General features: G+C 48.2%; 1 protein-coding gene across 1 annotated transcript in view; it reads left to right on the top strand.

Moving 5' to 3' along the window:
• Positions 1 to 22,036, top strand: part of LOC310912664 (serine/threonine-protein kinase TNNI3K) — a gene marked incomplete at both ends in the record, with an annotated part of 28,605 nt that extends 6,569 nt beyond the window's left edge. Inside the window, 20 exons of the mRNA XM_083867406.1 lie at positions 2,314 to 2,412; positions 3,397 to 3,535; positions 5,979 to 6,123; positions 6,220 to 6,324; positions 7,329 to 7,423; positions 7,998 to 8,147; positions 9,266 to 9,352; positions 9,723 to 9,779; positions 11,394 to 11,486; positions 11,571 to 11,628; positions 11,743 to 11,937; positions 12,275 to 12,379; positions 16,197 to 16,249; positions 16,415 to 16,467; positions 17,605 to 17,737; positions 18,607 to 18,716; positions 20,283 to 20,342; positions 20,708 to 20,877; positions 21,771 to 21,850; positions 21,963 to 22,036. Of these exons, the coding sequence (XP_083723532.1) occupies positions 2,314 to 2,412; positions 3,397 to 3,535; positions 5,979 to 6,123; positions 6,220 to 6,324; positions 7,329 to 7,423; positions 7,998 to 8,147; positions 9,266 to 9,352; positions 9,723 to 9,779; positions 11,394 to 11,486; positions 11,571 to 11,628; positions 11,743 to 11,937; positions 12,275 to 12,379; positions 16,197 to 16,249; positions 16,415 to 16,467; positions 17,605 to 17,737; positions 18,607 to 18,716; positions 20,283 to 20,342; positions 20,708 to 20,877; positions 21,771 to 21,850; positions 21,963 to 22,036 (2,061 nt within the window). The remainder of the gene's footprint in view (positions 1 to 2,313; positions 2,413 to 3,396; positions 3,536 to 5,978; positions 6,124 to 6,219; positions 6,325 to 7,328; positions 7,424 to 7,997; positions 8,148 to 9,265; positions 9,353 to 9,722; positions 9,780 to 11,393; positions 11,487 to 11,570; positions 11,629 to 11,742; positions 11,938 to 12,274; positions 12,380 to 16,196; positions 16,250 to 16,414; positions 16,468 to 17,604; positions 17,738 to 18,606; positions 18,717 to 20,282; positions 20,343 to 20,707; positions 20,878 to 21,770; positions 21,851 to 21,962) is intronic.
• Between the last annotated feature and the right edge of the window lie 845 nt (positions 22,037 to 22,881).

The raw sequence follows: 22,881 nt of genomic DNA, 5'->3' as shown, positions 1-22,881 counted from the left end.
CATCATTTATACTTGAGTGGAGTTTGCTTAGCACAGCGCACAAAATTCTATTTATCAGGAGATCACAAAGCAGCAAGCACGGCTGCCTTTGCTGCAGCCTGCAAAATGTGTCAGAACCCGTCTAGCTTTATGTTCATCATCAGGGACGGATCCACATCACTCAGCACAGTTTTTTCATCGTGAAGATCCACCCTGAAAGCCTCTAGATGGATCTAAATTTTGAATTCCAGCCCCCGAGGAGTTTAAGGAGAATTGGAGTTATGGTCACGTCCCTGGATGTGTTACAGCTTCAGTTCATGGATAAATTAAAATCAGGCTGATCCAAAGACATTTCAGTCATATCAGTGTAAAAGCCACAGGCCCAAACATCTCTTTTCAGAGACAACAGCCACAACTTCAGTTTTGTCATGGTGTTTTGCTGAAAAATGTCTTAGATGAATCATCTGAAAGCCACCAAACCATTAAATCCCTGGCTGGCTCTGTGTTCCACCAAGATACTGAAAATTGACATGGGGAACACAGTGGAGGGAATCAGTTGTGTTAACTAAATAATTGTGTTCTTTATTCATTATCTGAGCTTATTCCCACCCATGGTGTGGGTGCCTGATGCTGAGCTCTCCTTTGGCTGATAGAAGAGCCTGCAGCTGATCCAGAGATCTCAGGGGATCTTTATGGAGAATTTTATTATGGAGTGAAATATTTTTTTGAGATTTGCAGAAAAAGGATCCAGAGCAAAAGGATCCAGAGCAAAAGGATCCACACAAAAAGATGCCAACACACAGGACACTGAGCACGGGAAATTGTGACTGCACAGAAAGGGGGAGAGGGATCACAGTGACAGTGACACAGCTTTTTACTGAGACCATCCCAGGAGGGTGCAGAGCCTCCACCATGGCAAAAATCAGACTTGGCCCTGCAGTGCTGCCTCCAGGGGAAATCATAGCAGATGCCACAGAAAAATGGTTAAAACTAATGGGAAATGGGCATGTTTACATGTGTCAGGGCACAGACTTGATGCAGAAAATATCTTCAGGCCATCCTATGAAAAAAGAATAATTGAAATTGTGTAAAGAACCAATCCCTGTAGGCTGATGTTGCTTGGGAAGGGTCAAACATGGAAAAGCTCCTTTATTTTTTCTGACTCCATCACTTATACACACTTTTTACAGAGGGCCAGGATTGGCCCAAGGAGGTCACAACCTCCTGACCCCATTGGTCACTGTGACCATCAGTCAAATTCTCTCTCAGAGAACAGCTGTGCAAAACACACAGGTAATTTTTAAGAATACACATTGTTTACATCGAGCAGCGTAAGAATGGTGCTGCAAAGACTCAAAGACTCAAAAGCAAGAAAATCAGGGGCGACACCTCTGCCCTGTGTTGTGCTGGCTCAGGGTCCAGTGTCCTTCACCATCATGGCATTCAAACCCATCAGAGTGATGTGCAGAACTGGGGTGATCCCTGGCCCCAGCCTTTTGTGTGCCCAAAGACTCCCTCGTGCTTCAGTGCAGGACCCAAAGTGGTTTTATTCATTTTGGCAGCTGTGCAGGCATTGCTTGGGAGTTCACAAACACACAGCCCTCCTGAAGGACCCAAAATAAAGTAGAAATTTGAAAGAAAACACTTTAGGGTTATTTATCGAAGCCAAAGAGCTCTTATCTTCTAAAATACAAAGAAATCTTCCCATGTTTGAGGATTTACCTTCGCACATTTGAATTTAAAAGGATCTGTCTTTTTTTTTTTTTTTTTTTTTTTGTGGCTTTCTCACTTCTAAAAACTCTGGTATGTTTACAGCTCTTTGTTCATAATGGCTAAAAGAAAATTAAAGGTTGTTCTGAGAACATGCAGACAGCCATTTCTGTGCCTCGTGCTTCAGAAATCAGTTTTTTTTAGTGGCACACCAATTTTCAGGCTCATTTATAAAGCATCAGTGACATTCAGTGTTCAGTTCAAGTACTGTAAGTTAATCACTTTTACACAGCTCTGCACCTTTACCACTCGTTTGTTGGGGGCTGTTTGGCTTGTTTTTAAACTGGAGGCACGAGGTTTCAGAGTCCTGTTTTGCCAGCTGAGATAATGTGTATGTGTATATACACATATATACATATATACATATATACATATATATATACACATATATACACAATGTATATATATACATATATACATATATACGTATGTGTATATATATACACATATATATACACACATATATACACAATGTGTGTGTGTGTATATATATATATATATATATATATATATAAAAGGTGTACATGGTGTATTTGGGTGGCGTGTCCCATGTTCCCCCCGCAGGCCGTGGATCTCCTACTGCAGCACGGGGCGTATGTGAACGTGCAGGACGCCGTGTTCTTCACCCCCCTGCACATCGCTGCCTACTACGGCCACGAGCAGGTGAGCAGGGGCTCCTCCACACCTGTCCTGGGGCACCAGGGTGTTCCTGTGTTGTGCTGATGGGACATTGAGATGTGGCAGTTTATTTGTAAAATAGCCCGTTCTGGTGCACCAGCCAAACTGGCGGTGAGTAATATGAAACTACCTGCAGTTCTGTTGTTGGAGCTCTCAGGAATTCATCGAGGTCACTGAGAAAACAACAGGGTCAGAAATAAGAAGAGAGCCCAAGAAAATGTCTGCAAAAAATGTAAACCCCAGGTAGGGGAAGCACAAGGTGAGGATGGACATTGACCCATTGGATGTCCTGAGGGATGTGTGCCTGCCTCAGCAGCACAGCCAGCCCAGAGCTGTGTGCCCATGTGGACAGCAGACCTAGAATCTCTATCTGCCATGAAATGTGAACAATAAACAGCTTCTGTTCTAATCATATTGGTTCAGTTATTCACATTTCCCCCATGAAGAAGCAGTTTGGCCAACCCAGAGATGCCCATGTGGAGAGCAGACCTAGAGTCCATATCTGCCACATAATGTAAACAATAAATGGCCTCTGTTGGAATGATATTAATTCAGTTATTCACATTTCCCCCATGAAGAAGCAGCTCAGCCAACCCAGAGATGTGTGTCCACGTGGACAGCAGACCTAGAATCCATATCTGCCCTGCAATATAAACAATAAATGGCCTCTGTTGGGATCACTTTGGTTCTGTTATTCGTTGGCCATTTCCCCCCTCCATTCAGACAGACAGGGCTGGTGTCCCTTCACCACAGAGAATGTTTATCAGAATGAGTGTGAGCTTGCTTTTGAGAATTTTAATACTTTTATAGGAGTGTAACTTAAAAATTAGTTTTCTATTGAATATCTTCTCCCTGTTTTAACTTTACAGAGATGCTCACAGACAGTATTACCCAATGCAATACTGTATCTGGTTTTCTCAAAGTTTTATTTTCACGTGATATTTTCATTAACCTCAATTCAATATTTAGGTAACCCACCTCTTACTGAAGTTTGGGGCTGATGTGAACGCCAGTGGTGAAGTTGGGGACAGACCTCTCCATCTGGCTGCTGCCAAAGGCTTCCTCAGCATCACAAAGCTCTTGATGGAGGAGGGAAGCAAAGCTGATGGTAAGAAGAGATGTTTAAAAATAATCTTTAATGCTGTGTTTTCTAGACAGAGTCTTGGCTTTCTGACACATACTCCTTGTGTGTGTGTCTGTGTATCATCTTTGGACAACTGAAACAGCAGTTGGAGAGTTTTCCTTGTTTAAGTGTGCTGGTTTGTCATCTCACATTTATTCTGTTCTCAGAAATAAGGTAGAGTTGAAAAACGGGCAGAAAACAAAATTAAGATTAATATACAAAGGTGGCTCATTATTTATACATTGATCCAGGCAGGGAACGTGTGGCCTTGTGGTGGAGATCTGTGATTAAAGACTCAAATGCACAGAGAACTGGTGAATGAGCTACAGGAGAAGGGGTTTAAGTCAAAATTATGCAGCAAGTAATTTAAAATAATTCATATGGAGGTCAAAATTCCACAGAAAAGGGTTTGGTTTTTTTTAGCACATGATTTATTATGCTCCACAAGCTTCCCACTCTTCACTGTGGGCCATTTTCTGTCTGAGAAATTGCCTGTGTGAGGACTGCATGGGCTGGGCAGACACAAAAGTCACTTTGGGCATTGTGTGGGTTCCCTGTCCAGGAGGCCTCACAAGGATGTCACTGGGGCTGGGACATTGCCCTTATGCTCTGCATGAATATAATATTCAAAGTGTTTTCTGCTGTGACTGATGTCAGTGTGCAGCTGGTGGCTCTGCTGGGCTCCTCCTCCTGCTCTGCTCCCTCTCCTTCTGCTGTTTCAGTAACAGGCACAAAGTGTCCCACACCCAGCCTGACCCCCCACTGCAGTGACACCTGTGTCACAGTGTCCCCATCCCACAGAGACACACAAATGTCACATCTCAGGCATGTTGTGATTATCAGTGCAGAGACTCTTACCTGTACCTGAAGGGAGCCTTAAGGAAAGGAGCAGAGAGAGGATTTGCAAGGGCCTGGAGTGCCAGGACAGGGGAGTGACTTCACACTGACAGTGTGTGGGGTTAGACTGAACACCAGGAGAAAATTCTCCCCTGGGAGGGTGGGCAGGCCCTGGCACAGGTGCCCAGAGGAGCTGGGGATGCCCCTGGATCTCTGAAGTGCCCAAGGCCAGGCTGGACATTGGGGTTGGAGCAGCCTGGGACAGTGGGAGCAGCCTGGGACAGTGGGAGGTGACCCTGGGACAGTGGGAGGTGTCCCTGCCCACAGAGAGGGACCTTAAAGATCAGGGTCCCTTCCAACCCAGGCCATTCCATGATTCTGTGAAATATTGAGAAAATTTCAAAGTATTTTAAAATGAGTTTCTTATCCTCAGAGTGAGAGACAGAAATGATTTTGGGGAAGTAACAGCACATTGCTTGGAAAGGTAGTGCTCTTTAATACATCAATTTACCATGTTCTCTGTGGGTCCTGCCTGCAGTCACACATCCTCCTCATGCAGGAAAAAAGGCCTGGAGAGAAGCAGCGTGGTCAGGTGTGTGGGTGCTGTTTTCAGTGGCGAGCTCAGGGTGTTCCAGCCTCGATGTGTGTGCACTGAGCTGATATAACCATAACAAAGGGGGGAAAAAAGAGACGTTCTCTCATCATGACGAGGCAGTGGGAGGTTTGCTCTCTGTTAGAGAGTTTATTCCAAAAGGAAAGAATCTGGGGCACCATTTCAGGTCCTTTTCTTTAAGCTCAGAATCTTCAGCACAGAAAAAAAGGAAAAGGGAGCCTGGAAGCAGGAAGCCTTTTGCTCTTAAAGCAGCACACTTTGAAACTTGCTGTAAATGCAGCAGCAGAGGAAAAGTCTTTAGTGCCCAGGAATGAAAGGGATTGGGGGAAGAGCATGAATAAATCTGGCACTGCTCAGTGCAGACCAGTAATTGGGGTCACAGACTTGAACTGTTTCTTTGAAGATGATGTGAGTTAGTCAGCCCAAAGCCACAGTGACTGTCCTGTGAGCAGGCAGCGTCCCTGGCATGGCTGTGCCCCACAGCAGCTGCCACTCTCCCACATTCCCATCTGCAGATCCTCCAGGGACACTCTGTGCAACTGCCCTTGCAATATTTTGCTACTGCTGGTAGGTGCCATCAGTTCTGTGCTGCCTGGACATTCCCTATTGGAGTTATTATCCTACTTTCGCTTCAAAACTGCGCTTTCAAAGGGTCGTTTATAACTCACATTCCTGCATGGAAAGCTTAGTCAAAAGACTCAATAAGTTTGCAGCTGGAAGAGAGCAGTCATGCCCCAAGTCCAGGAAATCACCTTGATCTCAGTGCACTGCAGATGGCACAGGGCAGGGTGGGCTTGATGTACCAAAGATCACAGGAATTTCAATTGTAAACAAATACATCCACAAATATTTTTTTTCAGGAGGTTTCAAAACGCATAGAGACAACACAAAAAATTCTATTAAATGTCTGAAACAATGCCAGGCAGGCTGTGTTAAGGATGAAATTCTCTCTGTGGTCTCTTTCTGGGTCACGGGCAGTGAACGCCCAGGACAACGAGGACCATGTGCCCCTGCACTTCTGCTCTCGATTTGGGCACCACGACATCGTGAAGTTCTTACTGCAGAGCAGCTTCGAGGTGCAGCCCCACGTGGTGAACATCTATGGAGACACCCCCCTGCACCTGTGAGTGCCCCAGAGCAGCTGCTGCACAGCTTTGGGACTCTGGGAGGGCTCTGGGGCTTGGCTTTGCTGACTCCTCTGTCCTGGCTTCCTCCTCAGTGCCTGTTACAATGGCAAGTTTGAAGTTGTCAAGGAAATAATCCAGCTCTCAGGAACAGAAAGTCTCACTAAAGAAAATATCTTCAGTGAAACAGCTTTCCACAGGTGAGGTGTTCAAATGCCATTATCAGCAGGGCCCCACTTACAGGTGTCCAGAATGACAGAAGTGTCACCAGCAGCCAGGGGAGGGCAGAGCCAGCAGGGAGCTGCACAGGGAGGGGGAGTTTGTGTCCTGAGGTACAGGACAGGGAACGAAGCAAGAGGCAGAACCAGGCAGTGAAAATCAGGTTCACCAGCACCTGGTTCCTCTCCTTGTCCAGTTTGGGAGCTGAGGTCAGAGCTTGTTCCAGATGGATGGATGATGGAGGGATGGATGGATGGATGGATGGATGGATGGATGGATGGATGGATGGATGATGGAGGGATGGATGGATGGATGGATGGAGGGATGGATGGATGGATGGATGGATGGATGGATGGATGGAGGGATGGATGGAGGGATGGATGGATGGATGGATGGATGGATGGATGGATGGATGGATGGAGGGATGGATGGATGATGGATGGATGGAGGGATGGATGGATGGATGGATGGATGGATGGAGGGATGGATGGATGGATGGATGGATGGATGGATGGATGGATGGAGGGATGGATGGATGGATGGATGGATGGATGGATGGATGGATGGAGGGAGGGATGGATGGAGGGATGGATGGATGGAGGGATGGATGGATGGATGGATGGATGGATGGATGGATGGATGGATGGATGGATGGATGGATGGAGCCAGGTGCTCTGGATGAGAGACCAGGTGGCAGAACACAGTTTGGTTGGCACACTGGGATTTTGTAAAGGGTTATTTAAGAGGCACTTTGCAACACAGGCTGTTTGCACAACGGTGCAAAATTGGGTGATTCAGCAGCAATTAGAATGTTACTGAAAAGATAAAAATTAATATGCTCTGGTGGATTAAACATGTATTTTCACATTTCTAATGATCCTTTCTTACTGCATTTTTATCTCTGTGTAATTCTTTGTGAAGTTTTGGCTACCCAAAGTAATTCTTTTACGGACTCTAGCACTCACCACTCCCTTTACCTCTGCAGTGCTTGCACCTATGGAAAGAACATAGAACTTGTCAAGTTTCTTCTTGACCAGAACGTTGTAAGCATCAATCACCAGGGGAGAGATGGGCACACAGGTAACATCATCATACTCACTGTGTATACACCAGCACCAAAATATTGGGAAGCCACACACCATCAGGATTTCCAGGGTAATTCCAGCCCCTTTCAGACAGAGCACAGCTTTCTTGAAATATTCTTACAGGAGACATAGAAGGGATAAGGCTTCAGTGAGGATGTGTCATGCTCATTGGGGTGTATATGAGTAACAGAACCTGGTGTAAACTGTTCCTCCCATGTTGAAGCTTCTAGGTAGTGTTAGCAATTATTCTGCAAGAAGATTGATTCTGGAGTGTAGTGTCTGAAGGGCTGCACACCTTTCTGTCCCCACCACACACAGCTGCCTTTGTTTCCACCTGCTTTTTCTCACACACAGAGCTGTTAAATGTGGTTTGTGGGTGGCAGAGGAAATGGTGGCACATTGTGCAGAGGCCCTGCAGCCTGTGTGTTTAATTTTCACTTCTCGCCTCAGGTATCTTTTTGACAACACGTTTATTTCTCAAGGGGCTCAATTTGCACTCTACAGGTGTTGCTGCAGCCCTGTTGCCATGTTCTGGCAGCTGTGCTCCCCACACTTGTCTGGTGTTCCAGGGTTGCACTGCGCCTGCTACCACGGCCACATTCGCCTGGTGCAGTTCCTGCTGGACAACGGAGCTGATATGAACCTTGTAGCTTGTGATCCCAGCAGGTCCAGTGGGGAAAAGGACGAGCAGACCTGCTTGATGTGGGCTTATGAGAAAGGTATTTGGATTTTCTAGTTTCTGCTACAAAAGCCAGAGGACAACAGCCAGAGCTCTGCAGGAGGGAGAGGGCAGCAGGGGAGGAAGATAAGGCTGCAAAACCACCTGGCAGTGCCTGCAGGCAGAGCTCCCACCATCTCACCCCAGGGATGGCTCACAGGGGTACAAACCCCTGCCCTCCCGTTTGCCATCTCAGATCTCTGTGAAACATCAGTTTAATCCAGCACAAACTCAAGGAGAGGAGTGTTGCTGTGCTGCTAAAACAGGAGACACAGCCTGGGCAGAAAGGGCTGTTCTCTGGCTTGCACAGGAGTTCTCATTTTATTGCTGAGCGTTGTGAGGAACGATGAATCAGTCAGTAATCCTGAACTGTTGCAAATGTGGACCCAAGTGAGGCATCTCCCATGGTTCCTGTTCTACTGCCCTGCAGGCACAGCCAGGCAGCAGCTCCCAGGTTGTTCCTGAGTCTGTGGCTTCTGGGGCATTCCCCTGCAGTGCCTGTGATTGTGAGAGTGACTGTAATACACTAAAACCATGAGTCTGCAAGGCTTTTCAAAGCCTGGTTATTGGCAGAATAATGCACATGAAATTACTGAAGGAAAACTCACCTTGGAAAGGCTCAGGAAAGAATTTTAAATGCTGCCAGGCAGTTTTGTGCATCAAACACCTGAGCAAGTGGCCCCACTGCACCTGGTGCCTCACAAGAGGCAGGGGCAAGTGCAGATTCCATCTGCAGCAATTGGTGTAGAAACTTCTCTGGGTTAGGACTACAAAAAGAATCTTTACAGGCACTGGTTTTCCTTGTCAGGCCCACTGAGGACTATTGTCAACTTCCATTGCAGGATTTCTGCAGCAGGGTTTTCTTTTGCCATATCTTGCATTTTAGGAGTAGCTGGACTCATGAAAATAACATGCTTGCTTTTACTGGCTGAAATTTCCCATATTTCTACCATCAAGAATCCCTGTAGGTTTAGATTGGCAGTACCATGTCTTTGTATATTTTATAGGCACATTTTTACTTTTTTTTTTAATCCCCTGATTTCATATAAATACTTAAAAAAAAAAAAAAAAGTATTTTGATTTACTTGCAAATCCTTGTATTTCCTCTTTCTTTCCCAGGTCACGATGCAATTGTGACCCTCCTGAAGCACTACAAGAGACCCCAGGACGAATCCCCCTGCAATGAATACTCCCAGCCTGGGGGAGGTATGGGCTGAGCAATCATTTTATTCAAAGGGTGATCCAAAGAGAGCTGGACTCTCTGGCAGTTCTCCACTCATGTCAGAGAGCCTTGGCTCAGTCCTGTCTGGCACAAATAAAACCTTTGCCGTGGGACTCACCCTTTTGTGGCCACACACAGATTCCTTTTGGGGCTGCAGCCACACAACACCCCAGCCTGCTGTCCCTGTACAGTGAGGGAAATGAGCCAAAGCTCCCATCAGATGTGTTGGTGTGTTTATCTGAACTCTCACCCTTCTTTATTAATTCTTTCTGGCATCGTTGACTCATTAATTTATCAGCCCCATCACTTATGTTGTGGTTGAACTCCATCATCTCCCTCTGTTCTTTATTCCAGACGGTTCCTACGTGTCCGTGCCATCCCCTCTAGGGAAGATTAAAAGCATGACAAAAGGTATTTGCAATGGCAGGGGAAAATGTGAACTCTCCTGGTCCTTTTATCCCGTGTGCTTGTCAGCCTGAACACCCTACACAGGGTTCATTATTCCTGGACCTTTTATGGTGCATTGTTCCATTTCCCTGGGCTAATTTTAACAAACAATGTACTTAGTTGTGTTGCTCAGTATAATGACAATTCCTGTATTTGCCTTGTTTTCATTCACTTAAAAAAAAAAAAATTTCTTTTTATTTCTTTGAGAAAAGGCTGTGACGTGAAATAGCACTAATGAAACACCCACTTCTCCATGAATGCAAATAAATATCATTTAAATCACACTGTGAAATGCCTGAATTATAAAAAAAAAAAAAAAATCTGTCCAAAAATAATCTTTGTTACTCTGAAGCAAATACAGCTGAAACATTCAGATAAATATATTAAGGCGTCTTAAGATATTTCCTTTTTTTTCTTTTTCTTTTTTTTTTTTTTTAGTTTTTTGTGGGTTTTGTTTGTTTGATTTTTTTTTTCATTTTGTTTTGGTTGTGGTGTTTTTTGATTTGTTTTTTGGTTTTGTGGGTGTTGTTGTTGTTATTGGTTTGGTTTGGGGTTTTTTGTGTGTTTGTGGTTTTTTTTGGTTTTGTTTGTTTTTTTGGTGGTACTTTCAATTTTTTCACTCTACATGCTCACTCTGGATATAATCAAATCCATACATCCTTTACATAGCAGCATCAAAATGCTCTGTTTAGAAATATTCTGATAAACTTTATAGCCATAAACTAAAAAGATCAACAAGATGGAGACATTTGACAACTAAATTCAGTTGCAAAGTTCAGATTCCACATGTCACCAGGAGGCTCCGGAACAGCCTCCCCAGCAGCAGCAATGAGCACTGGCTGCACAGAAGGAAGGAATTAATTCTCCTTGTAAGGAATTCTGTGCTGCCATGGCACGGGCAGGGTTTGGGGGTGTGGGACAGGATCATGGCAGGGTTTAGGGATGTGGGACATGTTCATGGCAGGGTTTGGGGATGTGGGACATGCCCATGGCAGGGTTTGGGGATGTGGGACAGGGTCATGGCAGGGTTTGGGATGTGGGACATGCCCATGGCAGGGATTGGGGATGTGGGACAGTGCCCATGGCAGGGTTTGGGGATGTGGGACATGTTCATGGCAGGGTTTGGGGATGTGGGACAGTGCCCATGGCAGGGTTTGGGGATGTGGGACATGTCCATGGCAGGGTTTGGGGATGTGGGACTGTGCTCATGGCAGGGTTTGGGGATGTGGGGCAGGGTCATGGCAGGGATTGGGGATGTGGGACATGCCCATGGCAGGGTTTGGGGATGTGGGACATGTCCATGGCAGGGTTTGGGGATGTGGGACATGCTCAAGGCAGGGTTTGGGGATGTGGGGCAGTGCTCAAGGCTGAGGTGACAAAGCCAGGAGTGCCCAGGGCAGCCTTGGCATTGCAAGGCTGTGTCTGTCCCTGGGCTTTGCTGTAGCAGGGAGCAGGACCAGCAGTCAATTTACAGGGGAAAATCAGCTTTCCCTGTGCGAGGGTTCTGAAGTTCAGAGCTTTTATCCCTGGTGCTGCCCTTGCCCACGTTTTACCATGGGGTGTGTGTTTCTCTTGCAGAAAAGGCCGATGTCCTCCTCCTCCGGGCTGGGCTGCCCTCACACTTCCACCTGCAGCTCTCTGAGATCGAGTTCCACGAGATTATCGGCTCAGGTACCAGAAATAAAGTGCATTCACTTTAAATGTGTGATGTCCATAACAAACATATCTGAGCCCATTTGTTTCAAACCGTTTCAGGGTCTTTTGGAAAAGTCTATAAGGGGCGATGCAGAAATAAAATCGTTGCCATCAAACGGTGAGTTTGTCAGGCTTTTCCACCCTGCTGAGATGGTGACCTAGTTTGGGGTATTTCAAAGGCCCACATTTTATGGCACCTTTGCCTCCTGCTTTCCCTCCTGTGGACTGCAAGTTACCGAGCCAACACCTACTGCTCCAAGTCGGACGTGGACATGTTCTGCCGCGAGGTTTCCATCCTGTGCCGCCTGAACCACCCCTGTGTCATCCAGTTTGTGGGAGCCTGCCTGGACGACCCCAGCCAGTTTGCCATTGTCACCCAGTACATCTCCGGGGGGTCGCTCTTCTCCCTGCTCCACGAGCAGAAGAGGTATTGCCCCCCTCCACCTGCTCACAGAACCTGGAGGAATTTAGGGAATCTGTGCTGATGTAAATAAACGCTCATTTCAGCACAGGGCAACAGTGAAAGGGACACAGTAGGAAATATTCAGCTTTGGTTCAGTTTATTGGATGTAAAAGGTTAATTAATAAATGATCACAGAGTTGTTATTGGCATTATTTTACAATATATAGATTTACTTTATGTAGATTATGTAACATTTTGCATGTAAAACAATTTTAAACATTCCATGATTTAGAGATAAGAACAATTTTCAACTAGGCTATTAACTTCAAGTAATCTTTTATTTTTTTTTTACGAAATACAGAATTCTTGATCTGCAGTCTAAATTAATCATTGCTGTAGACGTGGCCAAAGGCATGGAGTACCTGCACAACCTCACACAGCCCATCATACACCGGGATTTGAACAGGTCAGTTTCTTTAACCTAAAAATTCAGGGAACTTGAAAGCTCAAAGCCACAGGGGGACCCTGCAGTCTCCTGCAACCCCAGTGTCTCATTAGCACCCAACTGAAAATAATCTCAGAGGTTTTATACAAACCCCCACAAGTCACAATTGCTGAACTGTGATTGTCCTTGAGGGCTGCAGTCGCTGCCAGTGTTTACCTGCACCTGTTTGTTTTTCTGAATCTGTGTTTTCCAGTGCTCAGGTTCAGCCTAACCCCTGCTGTCAAAGACCCCTTGGTCACATTCCCTCCTCACTTCATCTCCGTCCCTTTGCTTTGTCTCTCTTACTGTAAAATTCCCCACAGTCACTGAGTTTGGTGTTTCTGGGTTTGCTTGGCTCCTTTGCTACAGCCAACAGCAGCTCTGATTGTTCCCCTGGGAGCTGAGATCTTGCACAGGACTGGGACTCCTCCATCTCTTTGGTGGCATCCCAGTGGGAGCACTGGGTCCCCGGTAACTGCAGGGGAAAGCTGTTCTTTTTGTTCTGGTTATGGAGGGGAAAGCTGTTCTATCTGTTCTGGTTATAGAGGGAAAGGCTGTTCTGTCTGTTCCAGCTGTGGAAACTGTCTTGTGCATATTTCAGCAACAGGAGATGAAATACCTGAGCTGTCCTGATTGCAGGACTGGAGATGAAAATGATCCTTTTGCTAAAGCCAAAACACGGTCCTGAGCTCTGCCAGGCCTCGAGAGTGCCAGGCAGGCTGGAATGGCATCCTCACTGTCCTCTGAGCCTCCCTCACACCCCTGCATCCCTGCCCAGGCCCTCAGGACACACACCTGTGCTGGTCCAAGGGAGAGCCTTGCTCTTGAGGCAGTGAGGCATGAGCCAAGAGCCCCGAGCTTGACTCTGCAGCCTGTGGAGCTGCCCCAGGGCAGACAAGGCTCAAACAGGGCAACCAAGGCTCAAACAGGACAACCAAAGCTCAAACAGGGCAGACAAGGCTCAAACAGGGCAGACAAGGCTCAAACAGGACAACCAAGGCTCAGACAGGGCAGCCAAGGCTCAGACAGGGCAGCCAAGGCTCAAACAGGGCAGACAAGGCTCAAACAGGGCAACCAAGGCTCAAACAGGACAACCAAAGCTCAAACAGGGCAGACAAGGCTCAAACAGGGCAGACAAGGCTCAAACAGGACAACCAAGGCTCAGACAGGGCAGCCAAGGCTCAGACAGGGCAGCCAAGGCTCAAACAGGGCAAACAAGGCTCAGACAGGGCAGACAAGGCTCAGACCTCACAGGGCAGCTCCACGCCTTGGTGGCCATCAGAAGAGCAGCTCTGCACTGAAGGATTTAAAATCACAATTTCCACAAAAGAAAACCCAAAGCAGTGTCTTCCCAGAGAGCCCCACAGGGCTCACACAGAAGGTGTTTGTGAGGGTCAGAGGACAATGCACTCTGGGTTTGTTGGTGCCATTGAGGTTTGCTGCTGGGAGAGCTCAACCTCTGAGAGTTCAGGGCAGCAGCAGGAGTCGTGTCTGCAGCATGAGCCCCAGCCGACCCACAGGCACAATTACCAGATGAAAATCTTTGCAACAGCTTAAGAGAAAGACTAAGAGTAAAATCCCATGTTAAGTTTTGCCAGTGGCTTCACAGGAGCCTTGTAATTTTTACCTTAAATTTTCACATAACTCAAAACCACCTTTGTGAGTTCTGAAGTCTAATGCACTGCACATAATGCATTAAATAAACCCGCAATATAGCTTGACAGAATAGAGGAGAAAATTAATCTTTCGTGTCTCTCTCTACCCTGGAAAAGGGGTTATCCTTCCATTTGAAGAATAATTGGGAGTTTTATTTTGCTTTTCACTTCTGACAGCCATCAGAAATGGTGACGTGCATCAACTTATTACCACTTACACCGTGGTGAGGGATGGCAGCCACGATGATTATACACTTTAATAAAAGAGAGACCATTTTAGTATCCATTTAATTTAAGCCACAGCAGCTGAACATGGCTGGAGGAAGCCTTTGAGCAACTGACCTGCTTTTGATGACTCTAAACTATCTGAGAACACTTGTGAGAGCTGCTCGGTGAGGGAGATGAAAGGGAGGATGGCAGCCTGGTGGTAATGGGGACGGAGCCTGCGACTCCTCTTTGTTGAAATATCCCCTGCGAAATCTTAAAATATCCACTGCTTTTCATCACACCCACAGCGTGTGAAAAGCAGGGGGATCTTTTAATGGCCCAAGTCCCTGGGAAAGGGACGTGCTGAGCCTGTCACCTGCCATGGGAGAGAGAGGCCTCCGTGCCTGGCAGAGCCCAGAGCCGTGTCCTTTCTCAGGGCCAGGATCATTGCACACTCCTCCTGCTTACCTCCTTGTCTTCCTCCATGGAGAGAACAACGCCTGCCCTCACTGCTGCAATCCCTGCCTGACCTCAGCAGAAGACAATTAATTTCTATTCTGCTGGACTCAGTGTTAGTCTTCTGCCAGCTCAGTTCAGCCTGGATTTTTCTTGCTGCATTTCTCAAAGCACAAGCTTAAGAGTATCTGTTCATCTGAGGTTCTCAAGTGCCCCTGAGGCAATAACAGCATTTTTAAGGCATCTACCTTCCAAGCCTTATTTCTGTGGGGTGCATTTTTTACTTGAAAAATCAGTAAGTGTTCCCTGTAAGTGTAAGGGTACAGTTCCCTGTAAGTGTAAAAATCAGTAACTGTTCCCTAGAGGTGCCAGACTGAGCAAACCCACCCAGAGCCTGCTCCCTGCTCTCAGATGTGCCCATCAATGCACTCAGCACCAGGATGAACATTTCAGCCCTGTTTGGCAGACCCTGGGCCAGGAGAGGGTCAAGTTGGGGCATCAGGGAGAATTTCTCCACTGAAGGGGTGGTCAGGCACTGGAAGAGGCTGCCCAGGGCAGTGGTGGAGCTGTCCAAGGAACAACTGGACACGGCACTCAGTGCTCTGGGACAAGGTCACAGGTTGGACTCTTGGAGGTCTTGGAGGTTTCTTTTCCAATCTCAGAGATTCTGTGATTCTGTGAAAGGCTGGCGCATGCCATGAGGAGAAAGAGAATTTCAGCTGATTTCTCTGCTCCTCCACAAAAACCGTCAGCCGAGGTCTGGATTGTGTCTTGACCTGTCGGGTTGGATTTATTCAAGCCCACCCAATCCTGGAATAGATTGAAGTTGAGGGAGGGCTCAGTGCAGTTTATTCACATGGAGACACGGTGATAATTTCTGTCCCTACTGACAGAGGCCAGATTTGAGCAAAGGCCACTGCAAAGTCTGTATGGCTTGTGTCCCTACACCCAGCCTGGGGCACAGCCCTCAGGAGTCTCTCAGCTCAGCCTTGTGTTTGATTCATGTTTTCATCTGGCACACGGTCTGGGTCTCAAAACAATTCCACATGTCAGACTGAAATCACATCAATATTTTGATGGAAAGTACATATGAGAGCTAAAATCAGATAGAATATAAATCAAGAGAGTCGTGGTTACATTTTTATGATTAAATTTATCATCCCAAGGGTTGGGTTTAGGTGAAGGTGGAAATCTCAAAGACAGTGATTTGTAGGAGTCCTGCTTGGGAGAACTTAAATTTTCTCTGTCCTAGAACTGTTACCTGGTAAAATTGGTGCTGCAGATCAGTCAGAGGTGGGTTTGCCCTCTCAGGGGTAACAGGTACTTTCTAACCATAAATATGAGACGTTCCTATAGACATTTAGCCACCCAAGGAGGTGATTTAAACTGAAATGTTTAGCTATGACCCAAAAACTATAACATTTTCACCATCTTTAACACACTATCAAACAATTACCTACAGTTGTTTGTTTTTTCCCCAGTCACAATATTCTCCTGTATGAGGATGGGCACGCAGTAGTTGCTGATTTTGGAGGTAAGGAGTTTTTATGAAACACTTATAAATAAACCCCCAATTCTCTAAAACTAAACATGTGCTGTCTGAGAGGGTCCTGTGGAATTGTACCTAAGGTAGGACTTTTGTATAATAAGGTGTGTGTCTGTATTGGCCTGAGGGTAATTCTTTTTCTTGCTGTTTCAGAATCTCGATTTCTGCAATCCCTGGATGAAGACAACATGACAAAACAACCTGGGGTTTGTTTCTTGTTTTGTTCCATGCAATTAATATCAAACAGACAGGCAGGCACAGTTTAGGAGAGGAAGACATTGGAAATGTTTGCTGGAAAAGAGGGACTGGTGTAGTATTTCATCTCTCTCAGTGTTTGTCTGTCTTGGTTTTATTTTTTTCCTCTGTCTTTAATAGCAGAGATGAGGGAATATATAACATCTGCAGCATAAACCAATGCTTTATAAGGCTGTCTTTGGAGCTCTATAGCTCCAACTCCTTACTAAAGAGTTATTTTTAATCCCCTCTTCCCCACTCAGATGCTGTTGGCAGGTGGTTCCTTTTTCTAACAGGGAATTAGTTACTCAGCACTGGTTCCCTTATTTCACAGTTCTTTTCTTCACAACAGCCCATTGCTCACAGGCAGATTTACAAGCCAGTTGTTGTTTCCATGGGTTTGAGCCCAGATGTGTCCTGTGTGCCACTCCACGGCCAGGAGTGGTCACATCACCCCAGCCATTAATGTGGGCTGGGATGGGTGAGGGATGGGATGGGGTGGGCAGTGCCAGAGGGTGGGAGGTGCTGCCCCAGGCCTTGGCAACCAGCTCTTTAACCCTCTGCAGTGGCACTCAGTGTGTGGGTGCAGAGTAAGGAGCACAAGGACTCTGAAAACCCACCCTGAACTGTCACCCCAGGGAGGGATGGGTCACTTGTGAGGCAGCCTCAGAACTGGGGGTCTGCAGAGGGCAGCAAGACCCCAGGAGAGCAGGGCCCAATGCAGCTGTTGTCAGCTTTTACTTCTGCCAGTACTTAATTCCCATTATATGGCAGTCATGCATATATCTCTGACACCATATGATGTGGTCTCCAGGCCTTGAGCCTGGGGTTCTGTTTTTGTTCTCACCCTGCTGTGATGTTCAAAGCCAGCCCAGCCTGGCTCTGTGGAGCTGAGGCCAAGCTAAAGCAGGTACATGTCATGCCCTGTGACACCCTGACCACACCTTGCCAGCCAGGTGAAAGCTCTTCCTGGCAGATCACCGATTGTTTCGTGGAGTGATGGAGGCAGGAAATAAGGAAACAAAGGAAAACAAACGTGCAAACACGGGAATGGGTGGTGGTGTGAGGAAGCCACAGTGCTGATGTGTGGGTGCTGTGTCCTGGGGCAGAACCTGCGCTGGATGGCCCCCGAGGTGTTCACCCAGTGCACCAGGTACACCATCAAAGCCGACGTCTTCAGCTACGCCCTGTGCCTCTGGGAGCTGCTGACAGGGGAAATTCCATTCGCTCACCTCAAACCAGGTAACGTGCTCAGTGAATTAATGCTTTAAATTTCTCTGAACTCGAGAAGTAGCTAAGCTGTGTAATTTTAACCAGAGTCTTACTGAAGTGTGTTATTAAGTGTTAAGACACTGCATTTGGTGGAAAGCATAGAACCATCTTATCTTGGTCTAGGATTAGGAACAAGGCACTCTGGCTGCAGGGTGTCTGTCTCACACAGTTGTTGGGATTGCAAAGCCATTCCTTGGTACACCCCCTTGGTGTGGCCCAGGACAGCACCCACACACCGGGGGAGGAAGGGGGTGTGCAACAGCACAGCAACATTTCCAGGGCTGCCCTCCTGAGATTGTGACCCTGCATGTCTGACAAGGGTTGTTAGAGGTCAGGAGTGCTGGAGGATGCTCAGAGCCAGCACAGGTGAGGAGGGAGGGCTCAGCCCCCTCTGGCAGTGAGATCCTCCCTGCTGTGAGCACAGGTGGGCCTGTGGTGATGGGCACAGCAGTCTGCCCTTGGGCTGATGGCAAAAGCCTCCTTTACCCTCCAGCCTGCACCCGGCCTCCTTTATTCACTGGCTGGATGGCTCAGCAGGAGGTTTCCATCCACACCTGACGGGTGTCCCAGTGGTGGGTAAGGGTGTCCCTGGGGTTTGGGTGACTGGGTGCTGATGGGTGTTCCTTGTTCCTGTGGGTGTTCCTGGTTCCTGTGGGTGCTGATGGGTGTCCCAGTGGTGGGTAGGGGTGTCCCTGTGGGTGCTGACGGGTGTCTCAGCAGTGGGTAGGGGTGTCCCTGGGTGTCCCTGTGGGTGCTGACAGGTGCCTCAGCAGTGGGTAGGGGTGTCCCTGGGTGTCCCCGTGGGTGCTGACGGTGTCTGTGCCTGTCTGTCCCTGCAGCAGCAGCAGCAGCTGACATGGCCTATCACCACATCCGCCCACCCATCGGCTACTCCATCCCCAAGCCCATCTCTGCCCTGCTGATGAGGGGCTGGAACGCCTGTCCTGAGGTGAGTGGCCCTGGCAGAGGGAAATGGGCACATTGCTCTGCTGACACCCCCAAAATCACACTGTCCATGGGAGGGCCCCTGCAGAACAGCCCCAGGCAGATAATGGGGGGTGTCAGGAAATACAGGAGAGTTGGGGGCTTGAGGAGGAAAGTAAATTAACATTTAGCCTTTCAACAAAACTTAATGAATCACGTAATGCTGATTACGACTTGAGCTGTTACAGAATGAGTAGAAAAATTCCTTGCTGCTCTCAGATTTTTGTAAGGAATGGCTAATGACAGAATGTAGCACACATTCGTTTTAAATTTATTAATCAGGTGTCATGTTAAAGCGCTGACTTAGGCAAGTACAGAGGTGGGTGCAGTCCCTGGGTCTGGTCAGCATTCCCACAGCCACTCAGCCCCTGTAAGGAGAAACCATTTTTTCAGGGTCCCAGTGCAGTTTGTTACCCATCAGTGTGACTCCAATGTCCCTTCATCTTGCCAGTGTTTTAGAGCTTCAGGACAGAACTATAAAACAATTGATGGCTCAGTCAGCCCATGGATGGCCAGAACTTTGCACATGACATGAGCAAAAACTTGTCAAAACTATTTCTATTAAAAGTTTTTTGCTTTAATAATAAATTTAATAAAGAGCAGGGACACCGTTCTTTATTAGGCTCTATTTTGCTTTACTAAAAGTGTTTTGCTACCATTTCTTATGGAAAACTGATGAGTTTGGGGGCCCAATGGGCATTCACAAGTCAAAATTCTCCACAAGGTCTCCTCAGTTTAAAGAAAAAAAAAAGGCAGAAGATGGAGTGAACCTGTAGGGGGTTTGCTGGATGGCCATGAAATGCCTCCAAACTAGAAAATATATCCTTTTATTTGTCTTTAATTTCATTCAAGGCTCATCCCAGGCTGTAAACTGGTTCCCCTGTGCCGTGTCCCTGTTTCTGTTTATCAAGCACTTGAACATCTGTTTCCCAGAAACTTTTGACAGCAGCTGTTTCTAAAGGCAAACTGGTGATTAGAAGATTAGCAGCATCTCCCGAGGAGCCTTTTTCATTGGCTAATTGGATTTGTGAGCTTTAATTAGAGCCAGAGAATTCGCCATAGGGCCTAGGGCTGAGCTCTGTAAAGAGGTAAACATTTCGTTTTGTTAAGTGCGACTCTCCTGGACAGGGGAGGGAGGAGGATGGGCAGGAACTTGTCCACTGCTCATCACTGCTGCTGCTGCTGTGTCTGAGCTCCTCTTCATGGGCAAAGAGAAAATCAGCCTGAAGAGCAGAGCCAACCATTTACTGATAGTATTTTTGTGTGTTGTTAGCTCAAAGCGAATTGTTACAGAAAAAGAGATGGACTGCAGCTAAAGCTCACACGCACACACATTTCATGCTGTAGCTCAGCACTGAACTGCAGCTTTCATCAGATCCCCAAAGAGACTGACCCTGACAGCTCTGACACCAATTCAGGGAGGGGAAACGATGGGGACAGTGACTCATCCCTTTCCTGGGTGTCAATCCAACCACACCACACCTGCCCCCTTCCTTTTTAACCCGGCTCAGGTTTTCCTGTTGTTTCTCAGGGGAGACCAGAGTTCTCAGAAGTCGTCACAAAGCTGGAGGAGTGTCTGTGCAACATTGAGGTGAGGACCAGCTCCGGGGGGGAGAGCTGTGTGTGTGTGTGCGGCTGGGAGTGGGGGGAGACAGGGACAGCGGGGGGGGACAGGGACAGCGGGGGGGGACAGGGACAGGAGGTGGGGGACAGGGACAGCGGGGGGGGACAGGGACAGCGGGAGGGGACAGGGACAGGAGGAGGGGACAGGGACAGGAGGTGAGGGCAGGGACACCAGGAGGGGACAGGGACAGGAGGTGGGGACAGGAACACCATCACCAGCCGAGGACAGCGGTGGCTTTGGAGCTGCTGGAAAACTCCGCGGAAAAGCGGGACAAACTTACAGACGAGAAAGGACTTGTAAACACAACAATACCCTTATCATTTTCAACGCAGCTGATGTCCCCAGCCTCCAGCAACAGCAGCGGGTCGCTGTCGCCCTCCTCGTCCTCGGACTGCCTGGTGGCCCGGGGTGGCCCCGGCCGCAGCCACGTGGCCGCGCTTCGCACCCGCTTCGAGCTGGAGTACGCGCTGAACGCCCGCGCCCTCCCCGCCGCCCCCCAGGGGTGCGTACGGCCCCGGGCTCTGCTCGGCTCCGGGGGGGCTGCAGGGCGGGAGGGGCTGTGCTGCTGGAGGGGACGGGCAGGACCCGCACAGAGCATCCCTGCCATCGCCCCGTCCAGCACAGCCCCGGCTGCCGCAGGGAGGGCAAAGGGCCCTGCTGGGGAGGGAAGGACAGAGGGACAGACAGAATCCAGAGCCTCCCAGCAGGTTCAGAGGCAGGTGTGTGAGGAAGGGCCTCACAGAGGTCTCTGGGAGTCAGGATTCCTGGGACTGGTCGTGCCAGGGCACATCCCAAAAGCTGGGTGTCGCTCATTGCACAGCTACAGAACAGTAAGAAAAACTCCTGATGGTTTTTAAGGCAGGGACACAATGGGTTCTATATTATTTTATTGTTAATGAGGTATTGTACCTGCCTCTGGGAGAACTGATTTCAAGGGCAAACACAGCAACTCTCATCTCTGGGATCAGGGATGAAGCACGTGTTGGCAGGACAGTGGGTTTGGCCCACGACTGGAAGATAATTCCACCATCTTCCTTGCCTGAGAAATGTATTTGCAAGGACCTTTAGCAGTGACATGTAAAATACATGTCAGTGACCCTGGGGTGATGCCTGGGGTTGTTTCCAGGGTGGCAACCCAGAGAGAGCTGTGAGGCCCCAGTGGGGTGTTTGAGGGCAGGTATCTGAGCAGGGTAACTGAGTGCAGCATCCCTGGGGGTCATGGTCTCACTGCATGACTTATTCTTGTTTTTTCCTTACTCACCTGCTGTGGTCAGGCCTCAGGCTGATGTCTCATGGTGCAGCCCTTTCCTTCCACTCTGGAAAAATAGTTCCCGTGGTCTGGAGATGTGCCATCATCTCCATCACCCAAACTGACAGCTCCTGTTTGAATTGCAGCACGGGGCAGCCCCACTGCCAGGGGCTGTCTCTGGATGACATGAGGAGGAGTTTCCAGTACCCGGCCGTGGACAAGAACGGTGAGGAGCTGAGGGCTCCCCGGGCCCAGGGGGCACTGACAGGTGGTTGCGCTGCCCCTGCGGAGCAGGAGCTCTCTGTGCCAGCTGCACCCCCCTCTGTGCCCCCCTGCAGGGTACGTGTCAGACCCCCTGAGCACCATGAGGTTCCACTCCTGTGGCAGCAGCAGCTTTGAGGACAGCAGCTGAGGGGGGAGCAGCCCCCTGCCCCAGCCCTGCCACCGACCCCACCACGGGTATGAGTGTCACCCTGCCATCCCTGCAGTGACCAGCCTGAGTGTGGTGACAAACGTCCCTGCCCTGCCTGCTGCCTTTGCGTCTCCCTCAGCTGAGTCATCTGACTGAGCAGCTCTGACCACGGGGCACGGAAACAGAGAGCAGAGGCAGGGCAGCAGGAGCTGAACTCTCCCTCTGGAAGCAATTACAGAGTTAATCACACTGTTATTTTCTGGGGTCTTCTTTCAGATTAACAATATTTATCTGCAGTACTGTGTGTGTGGCCCAGGCAGAGCTGAGCAGGGATCAGTGTTTCCCACTGACGGCAGGGTTCTGGGATGTCAGTGAGGGTTGTTTTCCTGCAGCTGTGATCCCTGGAGCAGGTCTGCACTGAGGCCTGGAGCAGTGTGACAGACATGGGCTGGGCGTGGTGGGCTCTGGCAACACTTCTGACACACCTGCCATTACTCCAGTAGTAGAATTTTAAATTTAAAAATTAAATTAAAATTTTAATACTAATTAAATTAAAATTACTGGTTCCTTGAAGGAAACAATGTCTTTTCTAATTGCTCTCTATAGAAGAAAATCAGGCTCAGGGGGAAAACGTGTTTCATAGGAGTGATCAGTTAATAAAACAAACAAAAGCTCTCAAACATGTAAATGGGTAGGCCATGTTCCAAAGCAGTTTGTGGGACTGCAAATAGTCTGTGCTGTTCCCAGAGAAGCCCCAACACACCGAAATGTTTACCAAGAATGAGATGCTAAGAGGGTTCCTACCCTGCTTTGGAGACCTGCCAGAGCCTGGAAGCTGTAGTGGT

The sequence above is a fragment of the Zosterops lateralis genome (assembly GCF_965231275.1).
Source record: "Zosterops lateralis genome assembly, chromosome: 9".
In the NCBI taxonomy this organism is placed as follows: Eukaryota; Metazoa; Chordata; class Aves; order Passeriformes; family Zosteropidae; genus Zosterops; species Zosterops lateralis.
Note: the sequence above shows the minus strand (reverse complement) of the source record. Positions and strands in the feature narration are given on the sequence as shown.